Genomic DNA, 14067 nt, shown 5'->3' with positions numbered 1-14067 from the left:
GCTCTTTACGTTACTATTATTTAAAGCTGGCGCTCTCATCTGAGTATGGAGGGAATCTCTCATGGCATAGAATCATGGCTCCTAAAACACATGCTTCCCTTCAGCTGGCTTAGGGAGCGTGGCCACGGCTTCCTGGCAGTCTCCAGCTGCCATGATGAACATATGGGAAAACCATTCAGACTGCTTTAACTTCCAGTGAGGGGAGAGGGTTGGTGTATTACTGACCCAGGTGACCAAGTGAGCACAAAGGTAGCAGAAAACCATCTTTGCAACCCCTCCTCCTATAATGCACTGGGTGCTCTTCAGCTTCCTGGGCCCTAGTTTTCTTTTCTTTTCTTTTCTTTTCTGCAAATGAGGCAACAGAAAAGATGTTCCAGTTTTTGCACATTTTGCAAAATAAGCTGATCTCAGCACTAGGGAGTATTCCTGTAAGTTACATGTATACATCCCTGTGCCCTGATATGAAACTGTTCTCTATATCTTTGTATCCTAGGAGAGCTCTAGGGTGGGGGGTGGGAGGGGGCAGGGCTTGCAGGAAGAGATTTAATAAGATTTCTAATAGCTAAGTTCACTAGCCCACAGACATTTCTGGGTGTACTGCAGTGGGAAGGTGAGGTGCGCAGAGCCTCTCTAAAGCACGGGAAGTTACTTTAATTAAAGATAAATTCAAATTTTAATTGTGTAGACATTTTTGGGACAGCAGATCAAGCCCTTTTCCATGTCAAATACGACTGAAACCTTGTAAAACCAAACCACTGGATCATATTAATCCTTGGCAGTCAGCACAGCTTTGCTTTGTGGTTTTCTGGATATGGAGTGTTTGGCCGCTCTTACTGCGTGAAAATGTGTATTTGTATTGTGCTCACAAGATAGATGTAAAGTGCAGATTGTATTTGCATAGGCCCATGTGAAATGGCACTTTTAAGGTACATCTTCCCAGTGACTGGCAGCCTATTACAGCGAATCTCAGAGCCTGGGTTGACAGACTCAGGTTTGCGGGACTCTCACCTCACCATTGATGTAGACATTTGGGCTCGGGCTCTGAAGCCTAGGGAACAGGGCGGGCTTCAGAGCCCAAGCTCCAGCCTGAACCCCAGTTACCACACAGCTGTCTCTAGCACCATAGCTCAAGCCCAGGTCAGTCAACCCAGTCTCTGAGACTTGCTGTCCTGGGCTGTGTATAGGTACCCACTGAGTCTGTTGTATTTCTTCATATGGCACTGAAACAGCTAAGAAATAGGAATTGCTAATCTTTTATGCTGCCTAGTACTATGGTATTATTGTGATCTGTGTTGCTTAACAAATATAAATTAATTTGGGGGTTTATTAAAGTTTTGTCAGGATGGAATTTAATGAATTTTAGTGTTCTTGAAATGGAGATCATCAGGCAATGTGCAAGTTTCCCCACTCAGTTCTTCCCATGCACCTTTATCCTATCTTGCCATACCTTTGTGACTTGACCTTGCGCCTCTTCTGAGCAAAGGTTACCATTCCTACTGAATGGGTGTGCATGCATGTGTGCAGCTTGGTATGTGATGTGCATAAATACCATTAAGGATGGACTAGGTTGAGATCATTGAATTCCTTTCACATGGGTCTCCAGAGACTAATGTATTAATTCACTATGCTGTCCAGTGACATTTCTTAAAGCTCTAATTGAAAGCTCAGTCCAAGTTTTTTTGTTTTTTTGGGAGGGGAGGGAGAGAATTAGTAAGTAGGTCAGTGACTCAGTCTAATCATGCTTCAGCATAAATATCAATTGAGTTCTTAAGAACAAATCTAAAGGAAAGTTGCTGGACTTGCAGTGTACCGTGGGCAAAATGAATTTCCATTACTAATGTTGAGCTGGCCAAGAATGTGTGTGTCCAAATCTCTTGGCCAGTAAAACGACACCAGCTGCTTATATTCTCAAATGAGTGTGGGTTAACATTTCAGTAGCCAATTGCTTTTTATGCTTCCTATTCTGTGTTCTGTATAGACTCTTATACTGCACTCATCACCATAGTATCTGAATTCTGAAACCATAAAACCTACAGCGAACCCATGCAGAGCTACTGAAGTACTTAGTATTTAATCCTCAGAAAGATCAAATTCCTCAGTATATACTTTGATATCTCTACAGCATCTTTTATTTTGCTTTATTCAAATCATGTGAGGCTGCTGCTTTTTCACAAGGCAGTGATCATATTCTGGTCTTCATAAACTCCAAGGGCAAAAGCAGGAAGCTTATTAGATCAGGATACAATTATTAGTGAGTTAATATTAGGCTTTTATTATACTGAAAACTATATAAATATCTGTAAGAATAATAATTTGAAACAGCATAGAAACTGTTAATCTGTTAAATGAAGTATATTGGTTAATCTGTAATATTATAACAACTTAATATTTGCAGTAATAAAGGTTAACTAATTTGGGCCAGATTCTGAATAAGAACTCTCCCAATATAATTTTAAATGCATCATGAAAAAAAATTATTTAGAGTTTTGTGAAATGACCACTTCCAACCCCACAAGAGATGTAAACTGTGTGTGACAGAGGAACAGAATATTAAGACCGAAGTAGTTTAAATGTTTTTTTTAGCAAAAGTGACATTTTATTGGTTTTTACATATGATTTTAACTTTTCTGTGGTCTTTTCTTTCTTTTCCTTTTCTCGTGTAAAGTTTAGCAATTATGTATATCCTGTGTTCTGCTTGGCTAAAGATGGTCCTCAGCCAATCAGAGTTCAGGAATTTTCACAAAACTGTGCTAAAAAATATATTTCCTATTTTCTTTATGTAATAAGCACATTCTCTTTGCAGGGTTATCTGATTAGCTGCGTATGGAACTGTTACCGGTACATTAATGGCAGAAACAACTCTGATGTGCTGGTGTACATTGCTACCAATGACACTGCGGTAAGCATGCCTCTTAACATTTTGTGTTTTATTTTACCGTTCCTCAGAAGTGACAGCTTCTTAACCTTTAACCCAAAATTCTCTTTGTGCACTAAACACTTATTACCAACGTTCTTGTATCCACATTCCAACTCATGGTGAAGCAGATCAGTCTGTTGAGGAGAATGTTTGTTACATAGCTCCTAGCAGAGAGAGAGAGAGAGAGTGTGTGTGTGTGTTTGTGTAAAAATATATATATAGTATCTACACCACTGCAAAATGCTACAGTTGTGATTTGGTGCTCAGCAACTGAGCACCAAGTATGACATTTGTATGACTTGGCTGTTGTTTTTGTATTATAAGAACACTGCGTAAAATGAAGACTATGTTGAAATAAATTAGTAGACAAGTCTTGACCACCTGCAGAGAGGTCCCCTGTCTCTCTGCAGTTCTTTCTGCAATAATTTAGTGTTGCAGTTATAAGATATGAAGAACTCTGTGTGCTGTTTGCTCATTGTAAACACAACTGAATGAATAAAAAAAGGGTAACTTGACACTGCTGATTCCGCATAGTACGACATTTTTGTAGAGATACTGCATACATGGAACCAAATTCTGCTTTGTTGCATCCAAGCTATAGCACTGAGGTCAATAAGTCAAATTCATCTCTGATGTAACTCCACGGACTTTTAAGTGAAGTGGGATTGAAATTTAATCCTTTAAATTACACCAGGATGAATTTGGCCTGTTGGGCTAGCATGAGTAGAAGGGAGGGCAGATCCAGCTAATGAAATTTCAGTATTGCCAACCTCAAATATTCAGAGTTCATGATACAGGCTTCCAAAATTGAGTGGTTTAAATATCACAAGACTTAAAAATAAAAAAATAAAAGTTGGGTTCGAGGGGTTGTCCTTTGGTTTCAGAACCTTTGGGATGAACTTGAGTTACATTTTTCAAGCTTTCCTGTGCAGCCATGAGGACTTGAACGTTACTATTTATCTTAAATGGAAGCTGAGGTTCTCACATAATTCATTGTCTTCAAGAGCTAGGACTTCAAAAAAAAATCCACAATATTGCAAGACCCAGATAAAATCATGAGTTGACAACACTGAATTTTGAACGTACAGTTATGGGTTTATTGAGAGCTAAATGAAAGAGGGAGGAATGCATTTGGAACATACATTGAGTAAAACCAGAAGTTCTGCATGGAAAAAAAATTGATAGCTTTTGTGAAGTCCTTAGGTAATTGTAACTCGACTTAAAATGCTGCAGAATATATAATTCACAACACGGAAAGGCTTGGTTGCAAGATTCTGCAAACTGAATTAAAATTGAAACTCTAGTCACACAGGCTTTATATACTTGCATTGAAACCATCTGCTTCATCAATGGCCCTGGGAAGCAGAGAATTTCAGTTTCCAGTGCTACCTTTTTCTATTGAAATGATTTACCGATAACTTCTCAAGGGAAAGGGACAAGAAAATGGCATGTTCTGAATCTGCTATGAAAGCCGGATAAAAATGTAAATCGTGTCAGCAAACGAAGTTGTAATTTAATGTACATTTCATACAGTACATCAGTAGGGTTAAAATCTTAGGTACTTCGGTAATGGAGTTGATTAGAGGCAGGGAGAGAACTACCTTCCCTCCTGTCTGGAAGAAAACCTGTTTCTTCCTGTGTTTGGTTACTGATATTATGCTTTTAAGAATGTAAGTGTCCATAATTCTTCATGTAGTGTTAATACATACATTTCACTGTGGTATTAGTGACAAGTGTGTCACCGGCTTTCATTTGATACCTTACAAGACACTTTTGGATAAACACTATGACAGCAATGTGTTAGGTGTAGTGAGTTTGTCAGGCTTGCTGACACAGGGTTGTAAACCACCAATGGGCCTCTGTGTCACAGCTTCCTGCACAGCTGCAAGGCCAGGGACACTGGATCCCTGGAGCCGCAAGGGGTGGGGAAGGCTGTGGCCCTGGTGGGGCAGGGTAGAGACTCTTGGAGTCTCTGGTTTGCCAGGCTAGGACTGCAGCGTCCCCTACGCCCGGCATCCAGTTTTCGAACTACATATTAAGTTACCTACATTGTTTGTCTCTTGTATCCTGGGACCAATATGGCTACAACAATACTGCAGACAACAATGTTAATTTTATATCTTCCTAGTTTTTTAATCAAAATGTCTTGTGGTATCATGTGAAAAGCCTTACAGAAGTCTAAGTGTATTACATTAACACTGTTACTTTTCGCAAACTTGTAATCTCATCAAAAAAAGATATCCGGTTAGTTTGACAGATCCTATTTTCTATGAACCCAGGTTGATTGGCATTAATTATATTACCCTACTTTAATTCTTTATTAATCGAGTCCCGTATCAGCAGTGCCATTAGCTTGCCCAGGATCAATGTCAGACTGACAGATCTATAATTACCTGCCTCATCCCATTTAACCTTATTTAAATACTGGCACAACATTAGCTTTCTTCCAGGCTTCCAGTGTTAAAATATCCCTTAGTATAGAAGAATAAATAATCAAAAAGGAGAGAAAACATTGTGCTTGAACTACAGTTGTCATGATTGCTTATTATTATGCTTACCAATATGCTTAAAAAAGAGGTTTATATTTTATAGAGAGTAAGAAAGATTGAGACAGAGGAGTATAGTTCTGACCAATTCAAATATTGGCAAAACTGGGTTCTTAGATGTCTCATTGATAGAAATGGGTAAATTACCCATATATTTATCCTGATCGTTATCTGCCCTCTAAGACTTGGACCAAAGATTCCAGAAAACATTTTGCCTTCTCTGTATTCTGGAAAATCTATCTGAGACTTGCAGATTACTGGCATATATTTCCATTTAATGACAATGTTCTTGAGTACTTCCTGGAGAAGACAGTATTTCCATCCATATCCAGGTGAGATGCCAAGATGTGGGAGACAATAGGGATCCACAGATACTCACTGGCTGAAGTGCCTATAAAACTTGTTTAAGCCGACTCTGGTCATAAGTCCCTTTTAAAATACATTCTGACTGGGCTTGAATTCAGAAGAAAGGCAGTGATTGGATGTGGGGTCACCAAAACCTGAATATGACCCCCTAAATGTACAAAGCAAATTATTCATTGATTCTTGGCATACATTGTCTTAGCACTGGCAAGGTGCATATGCACAGTTAAATATCATATACAAAGCAGATTAGGAAGGTGACAATCCCAAAGCCAGGGCCACCTGCAGAGAGGTCCTCTGTCTCTCTGCTGCTTCTCAACCCTCTGCAGCAATGCCTCATTTCCCCCCTTCACATTGGAACCAAAGTCCCACAGGGATTTATACAATGGAAAGATTGATTAAACCACAGAAGAGAACTGGCAGATTTTTTGCCCTATCCACCTCGATAGACAAAGAGGGCTGTTTGGCCTCTGTCCAGTTTTTTGCCTTGAAATGTTGCTCAGAGGAATAACTTGCTCTTTAAGTTAAATTCCTTTATGGTACCTCTTCTCCCATCCCTGCACTATTTAATGATTTTCACCCAGTGCACTGAGTTTAGATTTTAGACCACATGCCAAATTTGCAACAGGTATGGATCATTTGGGCCTGAATCATAACCGCTAGCAAAATCCTGATTTGAAAAGTTTAGCATCATGTAACATAATCCCAGATACATGGCAGCCCCCACAGTATCTTGGTGCATACAGCACTGCCACTAAACCAGCAAATCAGAGGTGTCATTTTCTAATGAAGTAATTTCAGTCATGGGCCAGGACTCCATTGTGCTAGGTGCTGTACAAACACAGAACAAAAAGACAGTCCCTGCTGCACAGTGCTTACAATCTAAGTACAAGACGAGAGAACAGGTGGATACAGACAGATGACTGCCAAATACAAGGAAACAATGAGAGCTATTGGTCAGCATGGTAGGCCGTGGTCTTAGCACTCCAGCTGCCTAGCTGTTTTTTGTAGGCATCAAAGTAGAGCTGTGAAGAGAGTTTTAACTTGAGAAAGCACAAAAAACTAACACCCACTCATTGCCTCTCTCTGTCTTTGCCCTTTTAAAAGCAGCAGGTGCCAGAGGCACTGGACTCCCCCTTGTGGGATAACAGAGAACAATCCAACAGAAAGGGGGAAAGGCAGACAAAATAGAGGGCAGAGAAGTAGTGGCAGCGACAGCCAAATTCAGTTACATGATGCAGGGGCCTGGACTAAAGACCTCTTGAGGTCCCTTCCAGTCCTACGATTCTGTGATCTAAGCAGAATTGTGCAGCATGTGCGGTAAAAGGATGATTATGTGGCCATTTGTGCAGCCACATAATCTGAGTTCATGGTGCAGCAACCTGCACGGAACTTGAAGGCACTTCTCTAGGGTTAGATCTAATTCTGTCAACAGTCTCTTCCATACACGGGAATCATGTGTCCCACAAATTATCCTTTCTTTAATTGGGGAATCTTTAATGGCTCCTGTGTTACTAGTGGATGACAGTTTTCAGCTCTGAAATCTAAGTATCTAGTCCTCCTCCTGCTTCTTAGTTTCAGGTTAAATAACAACAAAAAAACCAAAACAAACAGTACAGTCTCACTGGCATGAGCTCATTCAGCATCTTCAGAGGCTTCTTGCCTGCATACCTCTAGCAACCGTCATTAGTATCGTGCATCTCCTCACTCCATACTCAGGATGGGGTGGGGAAGGCCATAATTAAGCACTAGCCCTTTGCAAATGTTTCAATGATATATTTAGGCTAGCTCTTCAGAATAGACTGTAGCTAATTATGCACTAGGATGGCTGATTCGTTCAATTGGAGTGATAATTTTACAGTAATACTGCCATCGTATGTGCTGCTGGGCAAGTTATGTAATGCTCTGCCAATGTCTGTTCAATCTCTAAAGGCAGTGTGCATGCCTAATGTGGATCTCCTCTCGTCTCTGTAGTTCGAGGAATATTACAGTTAGCTTGCAACAGTATGTGATCTGTATTATAGTCATCCATCTGCAGTGACCACTAGCTTACCTGAAGGACCATTTTCTATCTCTGTACATTATTTCTTTACCTCTGAAAAATCCTATGAAATTCGGTATTCCAAAGGGATTTTTATTCAGTATTCTTAATATCATTTATTCACTCAAGAAGCTCATCTCAGTATCAAAGGTATTGCCACATTTTCAACATCATCACCTGCAAAGAGGGGCCTAAACCACAAAATTTGTGTCTGGATTTTAAATACGCAGGGGTAATTTCATCTGGGACTTTGCTTTGGCCCATTATAGACATGCAGACCATTTGTGAAATTTGGATCTAGGCTATGTCTGCACTAGCAATTTTGTCAGTCAGGAGTGTGAAAAAACACACGTTTGACCAACATAAATGCCACTGACAAAAGAGCTGGTGTGGACAGTGTTATGCCTCCCCCAGGAAAAGTGCAGACTGGCACCTGTTCCAGTGCATGGGCTGGCATGGATACCTCTGATTCCCTCCCCTGTACCAAGTGTGAAGGGCAGAAACCCTGTAGTGTTGTCTCTGGTTCCAGCCTCCAGGCGTCCGTTGAGTCCAATACCAACAAGGGAGATGCCAGTACAGACTATGTCCATGTTGTCAGCATATCGGGCATCTGCAGACCTCCTACCTACCTTTCAATCTCCACCTCACCATTGGGCCAGGACTTTCCCAGGGCTGTGCCTCTTGTAGCCCCTCAAATGGAGTGAACCACTGAATCCTCATTTCTGTTGGCACCACATACAGCCACTCCCATTCCTGTGGTGCAGATGGAGCCAGTACTGGAATCGGTATGGACCCCAGCTCCGAGACCCTCTTCAGCCCTGCTGCATTCAATGCCACAGATGCTCCTATGGCAGCTTTTGCCACACTCAATGTTGACACACTCGAGTGCTCCAGGACCTCTGTTTGTGCTGGGACTGACACTGCCTATGCCACTGGCATGCTTGGTACTGACGGAACCACCTTCATCAGGGGCTCTGATTCCTGCCTCGTTCTGGGCGATAGATGAATTCGACCACCTGTTTGCTCCCTCAGGTGTTGCTCTGCCCATATTTTTAAGACGCCAGGGTGGTTCTGAGTCCGAGTTGGAGTCCTCATCTTCTTGCTCTGCATCACCTGACAAGCTCCAAGGGCCACCAATGGATCAATATGATTCCCAGGGTTGGTGTGTGACCTGTGGCTGGGATGGAAGTCTCTGGCCTGGCCCCTACTGGCCACCAATGCTCTACCCATATCAGTGGCCTCCTTGAACTCAGTGGGAGACTCCTCACTCAGAGATCCCACTTCTCATCTCACTGAAAGCCAAAGCCACCTGCCAGCTCGACGGTAGTGACTGCAGATCAGATGCAGGACCAGTCATCAGCAGTCTTTCTCCCTGCGGAGCCCTCCTTCCAGGGTACGTCTTCCCAGGAATGAGGGCCTTCATCCTCAGTGCTAGATGATGCTGTGCTGCTGGGTTCATCCTCTCCTTCTACTCTGGAGGACTTTAAGGTGAAACATTACCGTTTACACCATGTAGCTGCATCCCTGGGCATCCAGGCAGAGTTTCTCCAAGAGAACACACACAAACTGACGGACATTTTACAGCCTGCCATCCTTGGAAGATTGGCCCTCCTGATCAGTGATGCCCTCCTATGAGGGGGCGCCAGGGCCAAGCCGACTGATACCACTGGGGGGAAATTTCCGACAATGGTGCACAGGGCATGCACACTCCTACATTGGAATGGACATGTGCAACACATCTCGAAGAACAACAGTTACAGAAAGTTAAGTAACAGTCTTTTTGTAGGGCAACCACATGGTTGTCTATACATATGTTTATGGACCATTATGTTATTACTGCATCTTCCAGAGCAGACGCAGACCTCAGAAGGGCAGTCCTGCGATCCCTATTCCAGGGGACTTAGCACACCGTCTCCAGATTGGGGTATTGCTCATGAGTCACATAAGTGGAATACACGAGGACTCCCCGCAGCAGCACCTGGGCTGGAGGGGAGAGGCGCCTCTCCCTGCCGCAGCGGCTCTGGGTCTGAGACTGGGGGATAGGCAGCAAGTCCGGGGCTGGGTTGGGGCCGGGTGACGGGCGCCTCTCCCCCGGACGTGGCAGGTTTGGGGCTGGGGGAGAGGCATCTCTCCCCACTGTAGCCCTGGGTGCCTGTGCAGTGCTTAATAGGCTGCTGTGCAGCTTAAAGGGAACTTAGGTCTCTATCCAAAACAGTACAACTGGGTTCCAGCAGCCGTCAGTCTGGTGAGATCTACAGCAAGGAAGAGTGTGATTAACAGGCAAACAAAGCAGCATCTAGAAACAAAACAAACAGTAATCATGGTGGGACTTAGATTACTGGGAATGCTGGGTTTTGAGAGAAAAAAACCTTGCAGAAGCTTGGAAGCAGTAGCAAGAACAATTGAGATTGTGTAAAGAACTGACTATGGGGATAAATATGAGAAAATGAAGGTAAAGCTTTTTTTACTATCTCACTGGGGAAAAAAGGACAAGAAGTGACACTGTTGCCAGGAATAATGCCATGAACACTGGACCAACTGATAAACGTGTTTGACGAATACTGTGACCCCTGACAGAACGCTCCTTTTTAAAGCGTGCACTCCTTCAGTACCAGGTGGTAATTCAGAGAGCAAAGAAATGGAGTGGGACCTTGGTCAAGGTGTGATTCACCTAGGGTTGCACTAGCCCTCCCTGTTGCTCCACTCCTTTGCATGCAGAGTGTAATTGCTCCATTATTGTGGCTGACTTCTGTCCAGGTGCATGTGGGGGGAGGGAGGGAAATGGAGAAATAAAATTAGTGCAGGAAACTTTCTTCTATTCGAGCAGCCATAATCTGACCCTAAATATGGCAGTGTCCTTGTAATATGTATGCTTATGCATGGGCCTGGAATGCTGAATGAATTGTGTTTACTGTATGGAACTTCATGTCTTTTGTGACAGAAATTCATAAATCTTATGCTATTTTCTTAAAACAAATTTCTTGCTGTTCTAGAAACGATTAGTAGCATGAATAAATGGTGATCTTTGTCAAAAATAAATAATATACACCAACATGTGCCTTGGCACGGAGTATTTTGCATCGGGGGGCCTAATTTTTCATTCCCTTTGGTTATAAATTATCTCTGAGCCATGCTGTTTCCAGTTATTCCATCTGCAATCATTCCCATGTGGTTCCTAATGGAAGTGTGTGCATATAAACATTGGGAGGCTTCCTGGAATTTGTTTGACAGATACCATATCGTGAAACGCTTAACCAAATGGTACTTAAACAATGAGGTTCAGCCAGCCTGTTCAAACAAACTCCTCTCTGAACAGAGCACAGAGGAACATTTCACTTAACAAATGTAACGTAGCTCTGAAGTGAAGCCTCAGGCCCATAGTGAGTTTACTAGAAGATGAGGTGGTTCTGTTTTGAATAAAAATAATTTCCTTTAAAGATTTCTCTTAAGCGCCTTAGAAGGAGACCTTCTCTGTCTGTAATGTGTTTTTTAACATGCCTGCTCGGGGAGCCCGCCCCTTGCTATAGGCCCAAGGTGCACTTAGATAAAGGGATTCCAATTTTTTGGGGGGGGGGAGAGCAGGGGAGTGGATGAGGATGCAAAGTGTGCAATGTGTTGCGCAGCAAATGGTTTATGTCCAGGAAACACTTATGTAGAACAACACAAAGATCTGTTATACCTAGGGCAGCAGTACATTAGCAACTTCACACAGTCAGTCAGACTGCTTAAGTCGTTATTCTTATGATTGTTATCTTGGCCCCCTCCAATTCTTCTCTTGTCCAACTTTCAGGCCTTTCCCAGGCTTTGGACTGACCTCGTTCACCAGCACCAGATGGGGGTAGACCCTCCTCCCAGTCAGTGTCTTAGGCCTAGAACCTGACTGGGCGTGACTTCTAAGAGGCCAGAAGATAGTTTACTTCTTCTTGGAATGAGCCCCAGTGAATTAATCCCCCAAAAATTCAAGACCAAAAGAGTGTTAAATAATGAAATTTATTTAGGAAACTGCAAGGAAGTCAAATTAAGCCAACAATAAATGGTACAAAACATGCCTGCATTAATTACCACTACGGTAATTAACTCACTTAGGTGGGCCCTACAACCTTTTAAATAAACTAAAAAGTGGTCCCCTCTTTAGAAGTCTTGACTTGTATCAGGTCCTTTAGACTTGTTACTGTGTTCGTTTCTGTGTCACCAATATTTCAGCCTCTCTGGTGTACCATGCTCATCACCCTGTCCATCTACTCCCTTTTCTGTTCAGTCACTCCTGGTTTATACTTGGAAGTCAAGGAGTGAGTCTGTGTTGCCAAATTGGCCATGGAGTTCTATGCACACATTTGTAATAGTCACACGCTGGTTTAGGTCCAATATAGTGAGAAGAGAAATATTCTCCATCACTTTTCCCAATTTTACCTCATACAGCACATTTTAATGGATGCTTCCCTCTCCAAAATATCCTTATTTTCCCCATTTGTTCTCTATATGTGAAAAGCTCTCTTTTCCCAAAAAGCTGGTAACATTCATATCCCTTCTTTGTATATTGTATAAAATTTGTTTGCATGTTTGGGTCACTCCCTCGAAGGACGAGTGTCCTGAAGTTTGCAGTTGTTTCCTGAAGTATCAAGCAATAGATAGAGCCTTAAAAGTTCCTACATTTTCCAGTCGGTTCCTATTTCTCAGTAACTCCAGTCTGTATCATAGACGTTATCAAGTCTTTCAAAGTTATTTATTAAAAGATGAGGGTGTTCAGTGCTAAAAACACAGCCCTTTCGCAAGACTCTTACAATTTATAGCTTAAATTTTCAAAAGTGACTAATGGTTTTGAGTGTCTCAGGTTTTGGGTGCCTAACTTGAATCAGGTTGGAGGGCCCTACTCTCTTGAAAGACACCCAAAAAATTACACTTTTTTTGAACATTTAGACCTACATAATACCACTACGGTAATTAACTAGCCAAGTTCTGTTAATTTTGTAGAGGAAACTAAGTTTATGATGCATGAAATGAAATAAATATACTAGTGTAAGATTTACTTATGTATCAGTGTTACACATAGTGCCTAAGGCAACAGATGCCAATTTTTTAATTTCAAAAAAATTTCAGCAAAAACTGACAATTTTTTTGAAAATATTTTTGTGAAAAATGTTCCCATTTTGCATCATCTCTACTAAATAGACCAGGGATTCTCAAACTGGGGGTTGGGACCCCTCAGGGGGGTCACCATGTTATTACATGGGGGATTGCGAGCTGTCAACTTCCACCCCAAACCCTGCTTTGCCTCTAGCATTTATAATGATGTTATACATTAAAAACACTTTTTTATATATTTAAGGGGGGTCACACTCAGAGGCTTGCTGTGTGAAAGGGGTCACCAGTACAAAAGTCTGAGACCCCCTGAAATAGACTAACAGAAAATGTCCAGAAAAGTTCTGGTATAGAGACTTCTGTATGCCCTCTTCTAATTTTACATTTCTTTCTCTCTCTCCTGCTCCCTTCCCCCCCACCCCCCATAGAGTGGGTCAGTGGATTGGTGCTTGTAGGCTTCCCACAGAAAATGCATTGGCAAACTTATCTGGGAAAAAATAGCAGAGCAAGAGAATAATTCTCTGCCTTCCCTATACATAAAGTGAATCAATTGTTAAGAGTTTTTATTTGTGATATAGCTGCTCGTGGTCCTGCTGTAATGTCTAATCATCCCTGAGTGGTCTTAAAAATGTGTAGTCAAGAACACAATGTTATGAGAGGACTATTGGGACAGGTTTAAGTTAAGCAGGTGGTCAATACCATGACCTTCTGTTCAGAGCCACTCCTGAGCTAACAGCTTGGTTTATTGCAGTGTTTGGCTGAATATAGTTTTGGTTGCAGCTAGTGGCTCCTAGCACCACCACAGCTGTGGAAGGAAACTCCATTATTTCTGTCTAAATGAATAACATGAGAGCAGAGAAATAAACGTGATTAATAAAACCTGTATATTGATTGATCAAATCATGAGGAACCTCTAAAACACAGTTGGCAGTGCTGCAAGTTAAAATGAAGGGGGTAGCTGGTTAATCTCTCACTGAAAAGGCAAATGACTGAAGGTGAAAGTAACCTTTGTGTGGAGGGGTTAGTGCAAACACTATGCATCACTTAAATCCTTAGATTAGATCTCAAGTAGTGCATAGGCTCAGTGTTGGCTCTCTGCTAAAGAGTGAATTTCATCCTGA

The 14067-nt window shown here is 42.0% G+C and overlaps 1 protein-coding gene across 2 annotated transcripts in view; it reads left to right on the top strand.

The window, feature by feature from the left end:
- LAPTM4B (lysosomal protein transmembrane 4 beta) overlaps positions 1-14067 on the top strand; it is a 135748-nt gene that overhangs the window by 100953 nt on the left and 20728 nt on the right. For both annotated transcript variants that reach the window (XM_045006112.1, XM_045006111.1), the window contains one exon: positions 2804-2899. In XM_045006112.1, coding sequence (XP_044862047.1) covers positions 2804-2899 — 96 coding nt within the window. The remainder of the gene's footprint in view (positions 1-2803; positions 2900-14067) is intronic.

Source organism: Mauremys mutica, chromosome 2, assembly GCF_020497125.1.
Source record: "Mauremys mutica isolate MM-2020 ecotype Southern chromosome 2, ASM2049712v1, whole genome shotgun sequence".
Classification (NCBI taxonomy): Eukaryota; Metazoa; Chordata; order Testudines; family Geoemydidae; genus Mauremys; species Mauremys mutica.
The sequence above is the reverse complement of the archived record's forward strand: the minus strand, read 5'-3'. Positions and strand labels throughout refer to the sequence as shown.